This window comes from Psittacula echo (genome assembly GCF_963264785.1).
Source record: "Psittacula echo genome assembly, chromosome: 2".
Taxonomy (NCBI): domain Eukaryota; kingdom Metazoa; phylum Chordata; class Aves; order Psittaciformes; family Psittacidae; genus Psittacula; species Psittacula echo.
Genome location: NC_137737.1, coordinates 53,970,518 through 53,989,880, shown reverse-complemented (window position 1 = coordinate 53,989,880; position 19,363 = coordinate 53,970,518). Strand labels below are relative to the sequence as shown.

Here is a 19,363-nt window from a genome sequence, read left to right as displayed (position 1 = left end):
ACCTGCCAGGTTTTAGGGAGGAAGACAACTTCTGTGTCTTGGCAAAAAGCTGACCTTGGCACAAAAGGTCATTTGATTTGATTGAGCTTGTTCTCTACCTTCTCTTTTGTTAAAATGATTTAATGTCTGTCCTACTACTCCCAACTTGGCAGAGAGACGGCGTCTGCTTTAAACTCCTGCTGAGTTGTTCCATTCTGCATCAAATGGTCGTGCCAGCAAAAAACTGACCCGAAGGTCAATTGTGGAAATTGGATTTGTAGTTGTACTGCAGCACACCTTTCATTTCTCCAGTCGGCTGAAGAGAGGGCATGTGAGAGGGCAACAGGAACAGGAGACATTTCTTATTAGATACTGGACAGGCAGAAGTGTGCAGCATCTCTCTGCCAGCGGGAACTGAAAACAAGCAGTTGTGAGTAAAGTTCTTAATTACACACAAACACACACAAGGTACCTGACTTGAACCACACCGCAGTCCCTCCTGCCCCCAGTGCTGCTCAGATGTGAGTCAGCAGCAACAGGATCTGACTTGAGCCCATCTGACAGAGAATCCTGGCTCCTGGAAAAGAGGTTTCCTAAAAGCACTTTCCCATCTCTTTCCAAGTTCTGGTTTACATGGACACAGTGGTGCATAAAACAAAAGGTTCAGCTTTGGTCACTGCTGGGAAGTCTGCTGTGGGGTCACATCAGTTCAACAGCCTCATGTTCCCCATTTTCTTGCTGTACCATGCAGCCAACTTTGTTACTGAAGAGGCGAGACAGACTTCCCTTCTGAGAGCCCCGGCCCTGGGCAGATCTCTCCTTCTTCAAACGCCTCTTGTTTCTCTTGCATATTCCCCGGATGTCCCAGATCCTTAGCGTGCCATCATGGGAAGCTGTGTAGAGCAACTCATTGTGGATCTGGAACAATAGGGTCACACTTTATACCAAACCGTACAGCTTGGAATCAGCACAATCAAACTGTCAAAACTCAGAGCAAACACAGCTTGATCCCAACACTTGCGGCCTGATGGCTCATTGCAAGAGCCGGTATAAATTATCACGAAAGCTGCTGAAGTGGGATGAGCCAATACCAAGTCAGGACCCATTTCTCAATCACTTCACAGAGCCATAAAATATAAACAGCAAGAGTTATTTATAACCTAAACCCACTAGAAAAGCAATGGGGAACTAAACTCAGTGTCAGAGTAGGCTGTAGCTGGGAATTTCTGTCCTGGTTTCAGGCTGCTGATTTTGAAGACAAAGCTTAAGGAGGCACTAAAATCGGCAGCAGTGAGCAGCGGGGTGGGGGAGAGGTGTCAGGAAAGCTTTCCTTCCCCCTTCCCTTCTTCCTTTGCAGCGAACCATAGGCACAATTCCTCCTTCAGCATTTGTTGTTCTTTCTTCCAAACCTGCAGTAATTTGACTTGATTCCCTCCTGTAGTTTCATTTCCTTAATGAAACACTTGATGCTGTTGGTAACTTTTCCAATTGCCCTTACCGTGCCCCAGAAGCAGTGTTGGTCTCCATCATCTTCCCCTTCCTGTGCTCGCCTGTCCACTGCGGGCGCCTGCAGTTTCCAGCAGTGGGCAGCAAGAGCCGGTATCCCACCAGCCGGCTGGCTTCCAGCAGCAGGAAGCACCACACAGCCCCAGCCTCCCCTCACTAATGTACTAAAGATCACGTTCACGTCGCCACTTCTCAGTGGCTGACAGATACCGTGCCCAGGGTGTTAGAAGAATAATGCTATTTATTATTCCGCTTGGAGAAGGCAGAAACCTTCTTTTCCCCCTAAAGCACTGCAAACACTTACCAGCGTCTTTAACAGGAGGGGTCTTGTAAGGCCAGAGTCCATTCCCTGCCCCTACACAGGATGTTATGTCTGTCTCATTTCTTGCATTTGCTTGCCTAACCTGACCTGAAAAACCTCAATCACAGACATAGGGCTGTCTCTGGGGGCTCAGTGTGTGATTTCACTTATCCTTACTATTATCAAGTTTACCTAAAATTGCATGAGGAATATTCAAGTCTGCTACATTTCATCTTATCCTAGAACAACATCCAATCCATGACACACAGAACAGCCAGCCACACCAGTTCCCACAAAACAACAAGGGAGCAATCAGAAATGCAAAATCCCAGCAAAGAAACCCCTTTCCTACCTGGATGCAGTTGATGATAAACTTGTGTCCTCGAAAGATCTTCTGCAGGACGCCACTCTTGGAATTGAAAGCTCTTGCACAGGCATCACCACTTCCTGTGAACACTGCAATTCAACCACACAACACAGCACATGGCCAGATGTGAGCAGCCACGTACGGTCAGTTCATGCAAGTTCAACAACATACCTAAAACTACTTCACAAAGGAGGCCAACATAGCATTATTAGGCTTGATTCTCTTCTCATTACAGCAAGTTCAGATCATTTTCATTGTGTTTTTCAAAACACCGAACTGCCTTACGCCTGAAGTTCCTACACATTTCTGTCTCTGATTTTCTCTTCCACCTACATCTCCCTTCCTAAACATGCTTCAATAATTCCAAGCAGACAATTTATCGCCAGCCTAGTTTTAAGGATTTCTACTAAAGCCTTCCGTTTGTTTTACCGTAGTTATTTCCAGGTTTCTATTCAGTACTACAGTACCTTCATCACTTCTGCTGTAGCAGAAGCATCTGCACAGCAAAGCTGCAAACCACAGGAGCAGCCTTTCTCCCTCTCACACTAACGATGTGAATTTGGCTTAAGCTTCATTAAAACAAACCTACCAAAACATTTCTTCCCCATTTCAAACAAAAGCTTACTACTAGTAGGTAGGGCCGTCTCTGTTGAAACACCACAGTTTAATCTGTCCTCAAAGCTGCATGTGTAGGTAGCTTTACAAAGAAGCTCCATAAATTCTTTGAGCATGGTACATTTTTTCCACTAAATCCTGCAGCTTAGGACCTCTGCAAGCAGTAGAGCCTTTAGGTGATTCAAGGCCCAGGCTATAATCTCCATTTCTGTATGACACCGAATTATTTACAGGTTTTGGCTATAACTCTGTGTGCTACATTGTGCATGTGCTGCAAGGGGGTGAGGGTTAAGTAGATTAAGCATGATCAGGGATTTGGGCTGTTCATCAGGTTTCTATACAGTGTCTTAGCATGTTCGAAGAACAATTTCTCAACACTTCAGGATCTTCACATCAGATCCCCAGAATCTCTGCATCCAGAAACTGTAAGGTGGTGTTAAATATTTAGATTTTATACTTAGCAAGATGTCCAAAAAGGAGCATATTTGTGTTTAAGGGTTACAAACTGTGTTCATAAACAGTCACTTTCCTTCACTTAACCCAAACTCCCAAGTTTGTCTACAGATAAATATTTTAGAACTGCAACAAGCAATATATTCACTGCTCTCTGCATTTCATGCCTTTGCAAAAGCCACTAGCATAGAAAGGTTTTTACAAAACTGAAGTGCCTGAAGACAACCGTTTCCTTGTCCTTTGGAGGAAGTCAGGCACTGGTTTCCTAAAGAGAGGTGAAGAAATTACCACAGCAGTAAATTCAGGACTACAACAAGAGACAAGAGAACAGGCCACCTACTGCCATCAGCTTTCCAACTTCAAATTAAACAGCAGGAGGCTGGGTACTTCCTGCATATACCTTCAAGAAGCATCTGAATGTGGAAAATCAAAGTCATTTTATGTGGGCCACTATAAATTCAATTGCCAACACAACCCTGAAAAAGCATCGTGTCCCATTCTGCAAATGAGTAACAACAACCTAAAGCAAGGAACAAGGTACAGGTATATTTTTTTTCCAGTGAATGGGAATCACTTAATACTATTATTAAGGGGGGTGGTCAGTAGGTCGAGAGAGGTCCTCCTTCCCCTCTACTCTGCCCTGGTGAGACCGCATCTGGAATATTGTGTCCAGTTCTGGGCCCCTCAGTTCAAGAAGGACAGGGACCTGCTGGAGAGAGTCCAGCGCAGGGCAACTAAGATGATTAAGGGAGTGGAGCATCTCCCTTATGAGGAAAGGCTGAGTTAGCTGGGTCTCTATAGTTTGGAGAAGAGGAGACTGCGGGGGGACCTTATTAGTGTATATAAATATATAAAGGGGGAGTGTCATGAGGATGGAGCCAGGCTCTTCTCAATGGCAAACAACGATAAGACAAGGGGTAATGGGTATAAACTGGAACACAAGAGGTTCCACTTAAACTTGAGAAGAAACTTCTTCTCAGTGAGGGTGACAGAACACTGGAACAGGCTGCCCAGGGAGGTTGTGGAGTCTCCTTCTCTGGAGACATTCAAAACCCGCCTGGACACATTCCTGTGTGACCTTATCTAGGTGTTCCTGCTCTGGCAGGGGGATTGGACTAGATGATCTTTTGAGGTCCCTTCCAATCTCTAACATACTGTGATACTGTGATACTGTGATATTACACACATGCAGAGAGTGAGAACCAATGAAGAGCTGTTTCTATCATGCAGCTATCAGTTTACTTGAGCTATTGCTACCAGGATTTTGCTTTTGATAGACATCCTTTATGTCTTTTGAATTCTCTCTCTATATTTAGGAAGCTTCTTAGCACCTCTGAGTTTCAAAGGAGAGCTGTTGATCTAACCTAGATTTAGCATTTAAATATATGCTTATATAGACACCACCTGTGAAACAAACAAATAACCAAAAAGTGAAATCAACAACTTATTCTTATTTTTACTTAAATTTCATGGACCCCTGGGAGGGAGAAAAGGTTTTAAATGTTCCCTTGGAGGTTTTGCAACGTTAAAGAATATAAACCACATTAAATTTTAAATGACTGTGCACATACTGTAAGAGAATATCAACATAATGTCATTAAGTAAATTAGATTGAGAATCAGCTTTAATATTCCCCATTCTATTAATTACACAAGCAGACTGAGGAGAGCCACTAGAAACACATTCTGATGCTTTAAAGATTAGATCTCAGATTCGTCTGGACTCCCTGTATGCTATAAATCCATTTTGGAAACACACATTTGTTTTTATCTCTCATTCTTCTACTATATTTTCTTATTTAGACTTTAAACTCTTTGAGGCAAAGAGCCTTTGGGTCCTGATCAGATAGCAAGCAACAGATTAAAGATCTTCTAACAGAAAGCCATCACTTCTCAGCTGAGATTCTTTGCATGCTCTTGTGCTGGTACAAATGCGAGATAAACCCTAACAAACACCATTTAGATTGAAGTATTTTTAAGAGAGAGAATGCACACACAGTGCTGATCTGTTTGTCCCATGTGAACAGCTAGAAGTTTAAGCTATGCTAGCTCCAAAATTTGGTATCCAGTGAACACATATTTGTAATTCTAATTGAAAGAAAGCTATTAGATACTGAGTAAATAAGGGATCAATGTATCATAATAATACAATCATAGTATGCAAATTAATTTTTAAGTGGAAATTTCCTCTTTTGAGTATTAAAATGCATCTAAATTCTACTTAGACATTTTTGTCTACCCTTCAAGTGGAACAATTCAGTTTTCCCTTTTTGCATTTTTGCATTTAACTTAAAATGAGCTCTTAAATAACCCTGTGAACACTTGTATCACACTATCAGGATGTCCTTCACAGGTCTGAGACTAAATGTAGCAATATTGCCTGCATCTAGAGGAAGAAAAAAAAAAAAAAGAAGGGAATGTTATGGAAAATAATGCAAGTGTATGGCAGGGACAGGGTGGTAGGATGAGGGGGAAGAGAGAGAAAGCTGCAGAGTTGGTGGGGTGGCATCAGATGATAGAACTTTTGTTTGAGCCTACACTTTCTTTTTGATGGTTTTAGAGAGTCTGCTCAAGTCTATACTGGTTGCATGAGAAGCATGCACTGAGAAAATGCAGCTCCAGAAGGCTTATTAGTGAAAGACCCAGTGCTGATACTGTCGATATTGAACATAAACCTGCTGTAAAAAGCGAGAATTTCACAGGCCATCAGAATTACAGTATTCTCTATTAACAACCTTTGATCACAGAAAAACAACGAGAAACAGATTGCTGAACACAGGAAAGGCAACTTACAGATCCCAGCGTGGTATTTCAAAGTGCTAACGCTGTGTTTGTGAGCCTTGTACGTTTGGATTCGCTCCCCAGTGTCTACTAACCAGCACTTCACTGTCCTGTCTGCACTTCCTGAATACAAGTGCCGATTCACTAGCTGAAGGGAAGAGAAAAAAACAGCAATAGTTTTTCAGGCATGTTCATGAGAGAATAGCACTGAAATGACTCATCTGAAATCATGGCTTCCAACCCAACAGCCTGTCGCAAAGAGCAACAACTACACCCTGAAACAGAGGGATGATGAGCAAAACCAACCTTTCATTCTTCACAGTTGCATCTCCCAATGACTTTTGGACCTTGCAAACATCTCCCATGTTTCAGAAGATAAAAAAACTAGCCCATCTGCTGGTGCAAGCAGGCAGGATTTCAGTGAGCTTAACAATCCTAACCCTACTTCCATAAGCAGTTACATTAATATAGCCTCAAAAAAACCAAACAGCAATGTAGTTTCTGCAAAGCATTTTTTATAAGAACTCTTACCAGTTTATGAGTTTGAATTACAACCGAATAGCAATAAAGAAATAAATTAAAAATGAAATCCTACACAACATAAACCAGGTTTTAACATTATTATTCTGCACAAGGTCAGTATTTGGGAACACTAACTCTTCCCTGAGCTGTTTAGTATCTGCATTTCCACAAGTCTTTTCAAACTGTGTTATCGAATGATTAAATAATTAACCATCCTTACAGAGTTTTTAAACACCTTTAACCAGGTTGCCTTCTGCTGCAGGACCTTGCCAAGTGCAAGGTCCTACACCTGGGTAGGAGCAATCCCAGGCACAGCTACAGGTTGGGCAGAGAAGAGATTCAGAGCAGCCCTGCAGAGAAGGACTTGGGGGTGCTGGTCGATGAGAAAATGAACATGAGCCGGCTTCAGTGTGCGCTCGCAGCCCAGAAAGCCAACCGTATCCTGGGCTGCATCAAAAGGAGCTTGACCAGCAGGTCGAAGGAGGTGATCCTGTCCCTCTACTCTGCTCTCGTGAGACCTCACTTGGAGTATTGTGTGCAGTTCTGGTGTCCTCAGCATAAAAAGGGCATGGAACTGTTGGAACAAGTCCAGAGGAGGGCCACGAGGATGATCAGGGGACTGGAGCACCTCCCGTATGAAGATAGGCTGAGAAAGTTGGGGCTGTTCAGCCTGGAGAAGAGAAGGCTGCGTGGAGACCTCATAGCAGCCTTCCAGTATCTGAAGGGGGCCTACAAGGATGCTGGGGAGGGACTATTCATCAGGGACTGTAGTGACAGGACAAGGGGTAACAGGTTCAAAGTTAAAAGAGGGAAGTTTAGATTGGATATAAGGAAGAAATTCTTTACTGAGAGGGTGGTGAGGCACTGGAATGGGTTGCCCAGGGAGGCTGTGAATGCTCCATCCTTGGCGGTGTTCAAGGCCAGGTTGGATGAGGCCTTGGGTGGCATGGTTTAGTGTGGGGTGTCCCTGCCCATGGCAGGGGGGTTGGAACTAGATGATCTTAAGGTCCTTTCCAACCCTAACTATTCTATGATTCTATGATTCTATGACTCCTCCCTCACGTGACTAAAGATAGGTCTAGTTTACAACTCCAGCCTAAACTACACCACTTCAGATATCTATCTTTAATCAAAATAATAATCATCATATACTGTTCCCCTAGCCAAAGCACCTTACAAGCAAGCCTCACCCTCTGTGTAATATAAATACCTTCCTTACGTTATAGATGGGGAGCCATCATATAACACAACTGGAGTCCATCCAAAAAAGGATTTGAAATTTCCAGCATCCTAACTTTTGACTGCCCAAATCCCAGAGTGCAGCTCTAATTTGAGAGGTTGATCCAGGCTGCAACAGTCCCTTTCAACAGCAACTGTCCTTTTCAACAACATTATGTGCTTCAGGGCAGTTGTGACAAGCAACAGTGCATCCCTGGATGGATACAACTAGTATCCCTGGAACTGGTCAAGAGAGCATATGAAAACCAGATGGGATTCTGTCTGAAATGAGCAAGAGAGAGGTCCCAATCCAATCTCATCCATGTCAAATCAGTACTTTTACTCAAGAGCCTTTATTCAGTTTGTCAAAGGATGTTGCTATGCCCAAACAACACAGACATGGCAGCCTTGGCTCTAACTCATCATAGCTGGACACGCTGTGCATATGCCCTTGTGCTGGCTGAGCACAAGCCACCTTTGCTGAGGAAGCGGTGGAGGTCCTAGGAGCGTAATTGACTTGCGTAATCATTTTTAAGTCATGGCTGTATTGAAAACTATTTAAAAAGCCCATGAAAGAGGGACTGTAACACAGTTGTGCTGCCCACTTTCAGGTCCCCAAAGCACTGATTTCTAGTTAGGTCACCTCTTGCTGGCTCTCCCTCTAGGACTCTTGCTAACCTCCTTACACCAGTTTGGCTTCTCCTATCCGGCAGTTATAGTACTCTCCAGATGGGTTCAAGTCTCCTCAGCCTGCAGAGGACATTTAATCCAGATCTGCTAGGCCTCTTATTCTACTGGGCAAAATGATGTGTTGCTGTTAACTTGGGTTAACATCGCCACTGACACATTAGGCTCAGCAGACCTGTCCCCTCTAGGGAGCTGGACAAAGTATACTGACTTCTTCACCAAAATGCAATATTATGCTGCAACTTCGGTGGGAGCCAAGCCTCCCTACTGCCACGACTGGCACCCATTTTTGTCTATGGACATCCAGGCACATCCTTTTCAGCAAATACTTGTGAACTAGATCCTCAGGTCCATAACTACCGGGCATTTCTAGCCTAAAGTCTCCCTACCTTTACCTAATTCCCTAGGTTTCAGTCCTATTCTTATTAAATTATTTTATTTTATTATAATTTAGAAGGATAAATATAAAATGTCTCTCAATATATTTTTCCATATATATACACAAGCCTGTCAAGTCCTGGTTTAAAAATGACCAGAAGAAACAGCTACATATTCCAATCTGCAACTGCCTGGAGAAGTGGTGATATTTTCAAAGCTGTGTTTTCTTTGGCTGGCTCTTGGGCATTTTGTTCACTTTGGCTGACTGCCCAACAAAGCTCCTGACAAGGAAAAGCATGGCAAGTCAAGGACACCTGTAGCAGAGCAGACAACACAGAACAGATTTGCAGCTCAGATACTAACGAGCTGAGTGGACATTTCAAACCCAAGTAGCTTCAAAAGAACTAAAACACTGATGGCAGTCAGATGTTCAGTTCTAAAGCCTCAGCCAGACAGCAAAAAACCACTGCATTGATATCTGGAATCCTGGACTGCTAATTTTTCTCATTACTCTGAGGGACTTTGCTTTGAACCAGATGAAACACTGAGACACATGAATGGAGCAAATCTGTCTTAATCGTCAGGCCAAAGTATCAGAGATGTTCTGTCCCATGAAGTTCAGTCAGACTGCAAAGTAACAGCAGTAGCAAAATGCAGGTTGTAAACACTGAAGTAGTTACAGGTTTCACTATTAAAAGTTGCTAGTTTTATGCACACTGACCTTGGTTGTAGCCATCAGACACACCACAGTTTGAACAAAATAAACGATCACATCTAGGGTTGGTCTCTCAAGACAATCACAATCCTATTGCTCTACGAGCTTGGCTGAACTCATCATATGCAGCAGCTTAAGACAATTTCTACCAGTGAAAGTGCCAAGTATATATCTGCAAAAGAGCTGTTTAGTGGGTATTTCAGCCTTATAGGAATAGACTTTTCTTTCCCAATTAACCTTTGCTATAAGAAACAATTTAACTCTCATCCAAGGAGAGGCAATTGGCTCTCTAGATTTGGACACATGCTCTTTCTGAAGGTCACTGCACTCAGACTGGCTTCTGAGAACTTCACGATGTGTTCACATCAGCCACCACATGCCCCATTACCAGTGTATTCTTCACATGGGGGTCAGTATTCCCACAGCCTGCCATCTGGGTCTCCTGTTTACAACCACTTCTAAGTTAAAAATCACCAACTTGGACCAAACTCAAGTTACAACTATGTAAGCCTTTAGCCGAGTTAGACTTTCAGGATCACATTCAAACCACATTCATTTTAACGAGCTAACGAACTCCCTGTGGGCAAGAAAATTGGTTATTTTCCTGAGATTCCATCTAGAATGAGCTCTCCGGCCTGGCTGTTGAGAGAACATTTCTCAGTTTATTACTGCAGTGCAAAGTAATGGTCCTAGCAACATGTTTCTTTTCTACAGGTGTTGTACACATTCGTATTCCTCTAATTCAGTTTCATCCTCTGATGAATTATGCAATAAATACAGACACAAATTACAAAAAAATAATTTATTTTAATGCAGTTAATTTAATCGGTGTGAAAAAAATTCTGCCCCTGTGATCGTAACAGTTAAAAAATATAAATGGAGTTCAGGCAATGGCTTTGTTCAAAGCATTCTTTTCTTCGAGTCAACTTTAAAAGGCAACTAAAGGGAATGCTCCAAACAAAGGATCTTTTGCAGGAAAACCAGAAGCAAGTCCTTTGCCCACTCATGTTCATTTAAAACTCCTTTTGCAAGAAAGGTTTTTTCTTGCATGAATGTTTGCTATAGGATCCAAGCTAAATTCCAAGCTGGATCATTTCTCTCTGCCAGCTTTTGGCAGCATAATTTTGATAAATACTCAAGAAGCAGAACAATCCTTGTGAATAGTTTGCAAAGCTACTTTGGAGACATTCAGAAAAACATACACAAGTAAATATTTAAGTCAGGGTTATTCAGCCCATTGCAGGCAGTCACATTAATGAAAATGCATGTTTGATATTAATTGCAAATATTGGTCTTTAGCCAGGCCTGAAATTTTTAAGTGGAAGAATTAGCATGAGCTGTGTAATTATACTCAGCCCACCCTACTTTTTCCCATCGCTTCTTCTAAAATCTCATTATTGGCTCTTATGTGAAGAGGGAGCACTCAAAACAGCTGCTGTCCCTTGCCTGCCAAGCTATCAATGCACTGCAGGAGACGAGTTCTGGCTGCTCCACTGCTAGTTACCTTGCCTGACAATGACAGTAATCAAGGCTGCCTAAGCACCTAGCACACACATGATTCCCACTGCAGATGATAGAAAGTCTCCTGGCAAAAACCTTTGACAGTCTAATTTAGGTAGTGGAAGGAAGACAAGAACAGCATTAGAATAAGCTGGTACCTGCAGCAGAAACTTCTTTGAGAGCAGACCACATGCAGCTGGCAAATCACCTCAACAGACTTGACCCAGGACAGCAGGACAAGCCCTGGAGAGTATCAGAACAGCTCACTATCTTTCCTCCACCGTGCAGGACCACCACAGACAGGGGGAAAAGGAAAGCTGAAAACTCACCAATGCTTTCTGTTCTGCCATGCTAGATAAACAGTTGCTTTCAGGCTCCTCTTAACTTATGCTAGCTGGCAATACCACCTAAAGGATCTTAGGGCAGGTGAGAAATGTTCAAAACCCGAACACCCCTGTGGCATCACCCCTCTGGTTTTCACACACCAGTACTGCAGGTAGCAAGGTGGAAAAACATGAAACACTCCTTCAAGATGCTCCAGGAATTTCCATTCACTGCTACAGCGACACTATTGGTATTTACTGGAAAGTAATGGGAGACAACTAGAACAGTCCAGACTTAATTTGCAGCAGTTTAGAACATCCCTGGGGCATTCCTGTTAGTAACAGTACTTTTTAAAGTTGGGAAAAATATGGTCTCAATATCGAAATTTTTCCTGACTTGTGTCCAGGATGAGAGATCACACTGAGCATTTCTCAAACTTCTGGAAAGGTCACCCTCCCTGAGGGATCTTTATTTGAATACAGAAAATGAAAATAAGTCTTTATTTTTCCCCTTTATTCTCTCCACAAATGCCTTATACCACCCAGAGAACAGGTAACTACCTTTAACTGCTGGTACCAACTCAGCTCTTCCAGGACAAGGGAGTGAAAATCTGGTGTAATTAGCAGCTCACTTCTGCCCTGAAGAAAATGGACTACTGTCAGCGATTAAAAATGTCTGCTAGCTATGGTGAGCACTCACAACTACCTCCAAGTCCTTCCTGACCCACAGTTTGAAAACTACTATCCCAATTCACTATTACAGATTGCAACACTGTCTCCATGAAGCCCTAGGCAAAAAAAAAGAAAAAAAGGCTTCAAGAGCTTTCTGAGAAGAAAACAAAAATAAAACAACCCAAACACCTCTATTCAGGAAGTTTCCCTTCTGTTCCAACATCTTTGCATGGATTCTGGTGATTGCCCCCTTTCTGAAAGAATGAAAATACCACGTGGGCTGTGCTGAGAGGCAGCCAAGTGGAACAGAAGGACTAGTGTTGAACCCAGTAAGGAACAGGGAGGAATTAGGAAAGATCGACAGCCTAAAGCTATTCAACAGCAGCAGAGCAACTGCTTAAGCTGGGGTAAGTTTTAGAGGCCTAGAAACTAAATGCTCTCTGTGGGGGCAGTGTGTACCTCAGCTGGATTCTTTAGCCTCGAACATCAACTGGTGATGAGAGAAGTGAGGGGCTACCAGTTACTCACAGCTAGAAGAAGATCTGGCCAGGACTGTTGCCAACACAGCCTTGGCAGCAGTAGTTCCGTGTACTTTGAATTCTTCAGGTTTTCCAAATACATGTACTGCTTTTGCTTTTCCTATCCTCTACAAGAAGTTCTGTTTGTTTAAATCCATTGTTTAACACTGTGCTCACAAGCAGAGAAGCATTGCTCATTCTTGAGCATTCAAAGAGTGTAATTGAATTTCCCAGGCTTCTGAGAGAGGGGCAAGCCAGTTTTGTGTAACAATTTTAGCAAGAACCCAATTAAATTAAAACAAGCTCTTTTGTTGTCAATCTGTGCCTTGGAGAAGGGTTACAATTAAACAACAAAACATAGCGTGAAACTAAGAACAGCAACAGATTTGATTTACTTGAGCATCCTCAAAATACATTACCACAATATCATAAAAACAAGCTTTAACACTGAGAATTTACCCAAGCAAGACAAACATTACTCCAGGGCAACATGATTGTGTGGCTTTTTTTTCTCTTTCCAAAAACAAAGGAAAATAGAATTCCTTCAGCACTATCAGATTTTTAGACTGTTAGTGTAAGCCATGTCTCTACCTTCTTTAGAAACAAAGGCAACATTTATTAAACAGCTATTAAAAACACACAATGTAGCCTCCATAAAGGAAAAGCACTTAGGATCAACAAACACAGACAAGGAGAGTATGGAGAAAAACTATTGGCATTAACTTGAGACAGACACATATACTTACAAATATTTAAGGTCTGCAGACCTGAAACTAAGTTATAGACCATCATACATCTTCTTCAAACCTACTATTAGCATTTTCTGGTGGGTAATGGAGTGTACAGGACAAGTGCTTGTGTGATTGCTCCCCTTTTCCTTCATCTACCTAACCTCCTCCTCTCCTCTGAAACATTAACAAACCTGGCAGCATTCACCAGTAAAATACTGCAAACAGAAAAACAGAGTATAGTTTTTCAGGTCACATTAAATTTTTTCCCCTCTCTCCTCCATCATTTCCTGATTTCTCTTCCCCATGCTCTACTTCTCTTTTCCATTTTCCTTGCCTGTTTTCTTTTCTTGGCCACCTCTTTCTTCCTTTGGTTCCTTAAATTATGTCTGTGTTTTTTAAAGCAGCTTTATGCTTTATGTTTTTCTTTCAGCTTTATGCTTTCCTATTATCTTTCATCCACAATTCTGGGTTGGGCTTTGGTTTTGTCTTTTTTTTTCTTCAAGTTACCTTATTTGCTCTGAATTTTTTTCCTCTCCCCTCTTTAAGTTACCCAACCCTGTGTTTGTTTACTTGCTCAGGTTATTTTTCTTCAAATCTGTTGATCCTGTGTACACAATCCTACTCAGATGAACAGTCCTCCCAGAAAACCGACTCATGAGTTTCAAGACCTAGGACATTTAAACAAATACTGAGCTACAAGTGAGACCAAGATAGCCATTAGAAGCCGAGAGGGTATCAGAAAGTCTTAAGACCACAGAGCACTAGTATTTTGTTATTACATGAATGCTTAAGCTTACCATTTATAACCTGTCTTGGAAGAGCTGTTTTGTGAATGAAAAGACAACTAAGACCCACATGAGTTAGGATATGGATACCCTCCGAATAGTTCTTGAAGACTCTGCTCTTACCTCTAGGCAAATTACCGATCCTTGATGCTCTTTGAAGACTTTCAACTGCTCACCAGTGACAATATTCCACGTTCGAATGGTATAATCCGTGCTGCCAGAAAACAGCTCCCTGTTTGGTGCGTCAAGTATAAGGCATAAAACAGCCCCAGTGTGTCCCAGCAGAGTCTGGTAACAGCGCCCGCTGGACACCCACCAGACCTTAACAGTGCAGTCTGTGCTACCTGTCACCAGGAGGTCTCTGCTTACTTTCTCCTCCTCCTCCTCTTCTTCCTCCTCTTCTTCAAGAACATCCCTGGAGGAATAGTGAGCTAAAGTCAGGACACAGTTCCGATGGCCCCGGAATTCCTGGATTTGTTTCTCCTTGTCCACACTCCAACAACGCGCCGTCCTGTCATAGGAGCCACTAAAGAGATAGTCTTTGGCAACCAGGATCCTGCAAAAACACAAAGTTTGCATGTACGAACATATAATTCTTTTTACATGACCATTTTTTGTCACAATTTCAATGCCAAGCATCCTGAAGTTAGAAACAGTAGCATGAACACAACATAGGTAATCCCAATTCAGTGTCACTGTTTAATACGCACAATTTATGAACTCTTTTATTGTAGAAAACCATAGAAAAGTAGAAATTTCCCTGTTCCTACTTTAAAAATTAAGACCCCTTAATTCAGGTCTTCAGGTACATTGATGCAGCACTGTAGCTTTGTGTTTTTCAAAAATCTGGTCCAGCACGACCATTAGGTACTTTTCATGAGTTACATACACTAGCTAAGAGTTTGTTGTCTTGGGGTTTTTCTGTTTGGTTGTTTGGGTTTTTTTAAACTCATTCTTGACAATAATTTATTAGTATTTACAAATAATTATTTATAAAAGCTTATGAAAATACCTTGGAATTAAAAAAAGAAAAAATACATTGCAGGAACCTGACCTGTAACTGACAGTGTGCAAAGAAAATCATCTTTCCACCATCAGAGAGAGCATAAGAAAAAACATATACACCTAATTTCACTTAGCCCAGGATCTCAAAAAAGAGCAAGAATACTCCACTTGTTACATAACTGAACAGCAAATCAGATTATAGCTCAAGGATTCAACTTGCTGAGCCTCCACAAATATGCAACAGAAAAATCCCTACAGTTCATATTCCCAAACCAGAGATAGGGAACATCACAATCTGTCATCTTTGTCAGCTGAGTTTGGCCCTCTGAAACCTTTCAAACTGACAATAAAGTCATACGAATAGGGAACATATTTCCATTTGCTGATTTAAGCAAAAAATCAGGCCAGTGCCAAAATACAGAGCCAGCCTTCCTAACTATTTACAGAATCCAGATACACATCATATGTGTTTTGAGTTTAGTAAGGAACAAAAAACCCCATCCACCCACCAAAAAAGAAACGTAGAAAAAAAGAAAAGAACAACCAATCTCTGACTGCTCTATTTGCCATTAATTAAATCCAGTCCAACTATTAAGAGGCACTTCAAATTGACTTGCTAATCAGTTTAATATTAAACTTCATTTTCACAAACAGGAATAGTAATTCCAGAAAAAGCCCTGACATTATCCCTCTTACTGATACACAAAGGCTTGACATGATGTTTTTAAATCTATTTATCAGAAGCATCTGTTATCAATTGAGTAATTTCTTTTGGAATTTCATTCCTAGCCCTAGATTCAATTCCCCTGCTGTGTGCCTTTCATTTCTCTCCTATCTGCTGTCTATGGATGTGTCAGCACTGTTGCTAGGAAAACTAATCATTACAGCACAGAACACGTGTAGCATGAACTCAAAGGTTTACACAACCCATTTTATTAGTGTAGTAATGGAGAATTGCAGTGAAATGACAATATACATGATAACAGATTACAGGAATACAACGAAGAACTCCACAGAACCAACCTGTTAACAATTGATGTGTGTCCTCGGTAAATGGCCAGGCACTGACCCGTCATCACATCCCACTTTCGAATGGTGTGATCTGCACTACACGTGAAGGCAGCCTCATTTTCTAAGTGGCAAAAGGTGATGTAGCTTTCATGTCCTAGGAATAACAAAGGAAACAAATTCAATCATGGTGCATGCAAGCAGGACAAACTAGTCAAGCTCTTCACCTTAACTAAGAAAAATGCAGCAAACAAACAGACTGAAACTCTAGTTTTAAATGCACCACCATGTTCTTCAAATTTAAAGATTTGTATAAAACACATTCTTAACTAACAGCAGAAAGCTCTGCTTCACTGAGGTAAGGATTAAGTGAAAAACAGTACAGCTACAACAATCAGGTAGATAGAACAGTATTATAAAACCATAATGATCTAAATTAACATCAGCATAATTAAATTCAGACTACTGAAATTTAAAACCAGTTAAAAATGGCTTATTTTATTAATAAAGAAATGCTTTTCTTCTTTTTCCTGAAGTCAGGGAAAAAAAGCTGCATTTTGACCCAGCCCATTGATTGTCAGGACACAAACAGTCCTAAATTAAAGCATGAAACCATAAAAAAAGGAGGACATGAGACTTACCAGCAAGTTTAGTTTCATTGTCCAAGCGGAATGAAACACAAACAAACAACCAAAAAAAAAAATATGTATCTGGTAAAGTCAGCCAATGTTTTTCCCATCATGATTAATAATAACATGAATAGACCCCACAATTTTCAAAATATCAGTATACCTTTAAGGAAACGACACAAAAAGAAAGAATAAGAGCACAATTAAGTACGCTGGGACTCTACAGTTACAATAAAAATAGACACAACTGCTGCTCTAAAAACTTCAGGCTGAAAACCAGAGAAGTGAAGAGAAATCAATACTACAACCTTAAACTTTCATTGTTGCTTAGCAAGATGTGTAATTTTGCTACTGTATCATTAAATGCACAGCATTTAAAAATCACCTTAGGCTTCAAGTCCCAGCTTTGTCCATCTCCTGTGTGAAACTCTTGTAACCCATCTAATCATTGGGATAGTATTATCTTGCACTCTTCTGTTTTAGTTACTTAGACTGTAAGCTTTCAAGATCAGAACTATTTCCTCTTAAGTGACTATCAAAAGAGAGACCCAGACTTCGGTTGAAGCTGGTGGGCCCTACTGTGATTTAAATAACACTATTCTTTGAGGAGAAAATTAAAAATATAAGGCCAAATGTGATTAAAGAGACACAGATGGTCAGAAAAAGGTATTGGAAAGCCAGAATCACGTTGTAGAATAAAGAGATAGTAAAAAAACTGAGGGAAAGCACACTGTCCAGTAAAACACTCCGCTTCACTGACTGCAAAAAAGTAGATTTTACTACAACTCCTGTAGTTCGAAAGCAAACCAGAATCCACATTACAAATGTTCATCTTGTTTCCCTTTAAGCAAATTCACCAGATGACACAAATTAAAAAGATCACCAGGGCTATAGGCAAACCTATGCCCACCCTCAAAATTTTGTGAAATTTTTTCTGCATGCAGCTTAAATGGGACATGTTTTAACCACAAGGATTGTTCTGCCATCATCTTATAATCCTGCTCTGAGAAGACCAAAAAAGCATCTTGGTTATTGAACCAAAGTCTGCCAATCAGATTTTAAGCACCAGTTATACTCGGCCACACAAAGGATGCCAAAACCCCCTGTGGCGGTCTGGTCAAAAGCAGCCACCAAGGAAGTCTGCTGGTTATGCTGTGGTAGAAGCTTGAAACTGTGTTATAGATACAGGTTTATCCATAATTATAGCCTGTACAACACACATTTACACAACAGCTCTATGTGTGCATAAATATAAAACACATACAATTACCTGATTCAAGTGACAGTTCACAAAACCATCTAGCCAACCTTCTTTAGAGTTTACACACCAAACATTAGCAGTACATAGGCCACATTCTGAATATTATCCAATATATTTCTCTTTCTAGTTAAAAGTTAATTAGTGGTTTAAAGGGATTTTTAAGCCTAAAGCAAATGCAGTGAGTTTTTCAGGAGCCAGAATCATGGCAGGATGTGGAGAAAAAAAAGTCAAAAATAGTCAAAAACAAGCAAGAAAGTAAACCAACAATGACTACAGCAATGCTATTTCTTCTTTGGAGGAAAAAAAGGATTAGAAATTCCAAATTTAAGGGGGGGGTGGGTGTGTGTGTGTTAAGAGAAAACAACATGAACGAGTGAGAATACAAGCATCATTAATTCACATCTGAGTCCTGCATGACGTTTTCTACAGTTTTTCTTTTGAAATGAGATGCTAGTCTAAGGTTAAGAAGTTGCTTAAAATGCAAAAGCAATTTAAAAAAAAAAAAAAAAAACCAAAAATTAACATTTCTGTGTGTCAAATATGGGGGAAAAGAAGTAGCCTGTTTAGTGAAGTTTCTTTCTAGACTTCTGGGTCAAGAGGGTCTAAACAAAGATTGTCTGGAAAATGACATGATTAAAAGGAAAAGAAATAATAGAAGAAAGGGAGAGAGACAATAACAAAAAAACAGTATTTCATCAGGGTGTAAACCAGACAGCTTCCAGAAAGAGACATGAGTTGAACAACTGCTATGTTCCCCACCCTCAGACAAAAGGATCTATGCATTCAGTAGCACTGGTAACCTGTTTGAGTTGAAACAGCTTCTGCTTTACATTACTGTAACAAATACTCAAAAAACCCACAAAACAAAACAAGCATGATTTTGGCTGCCAGGCAGGCTGCAGCAACTGAAAAAGACCAGAACATGCTGTGTGGCTTGTGCCATGCTTCAGACTCAAAAGCTAGGTGAACAGAAACTACTGCACCTTGGAAGTGGCCGTGGCACTGGCTGTCAGCAGTGCTCCAGAGCCGCGCAGTGCCATCTTCACTACCCGTGAGCAAGCGCTGCCCGTCCGGGCTCAGGCTCAGCCAGTTGATGCCTCCCTGGTGATCTGTGCAGACCTTCACGGCTGAGCCACTGTTCCCCATCCTGGTGGTCTCAGCAAAGGCAGAGGCTGCGGGTCAGATCATGGGCACTGTGTAAGCGCCAGACCATGCTCTGCCTCCAGCTGTCTCCCACTGAACAACTTCAGCCATTACATCAACTCCAAAAACTCAGCAGGGGTAGTCCAGATTCCTGTAGAGAGACACAAAAGAGAAAGAGGAGGGCACGTTAAATCGTTTCATCTCCCCCCGTGGATGCATCACTTTCTCAGCCAGGGTGTGCTGAAGCCACTGAGCGCCTCTTTCTCC

The 19,363-nt window shown here is 41.4% G+C and overlaps 1 protein-coding gene across 1 annotated transcript; it reads right to left on the bottom strand.

The window, feature by feature from the left end:
• Positions 1–678: 678 nt before the first annotated feature.
• On the bottom strand, positions 679–19,099 carry WDR86 (WD repeat domain 86; the record flags this gene model as incomplete). The annotated part of the gene is made up of 6 exons (XM_080610264.1): positions 679–897; positions 2,139–2,242; positions 6,014–6,149; positions 14,174–14,606; positions 16,079–16,220; positions 18,937–19,099. 6 exons carry the CDS (start codon positions 19,097–19,099, stop codon positions 679–681), a joined length of 1,197 nt encoding a protein of 398 aa, XP_080466390.1.
• Positions 19,100–19,363: the final 264 nt, after the last annotated feature.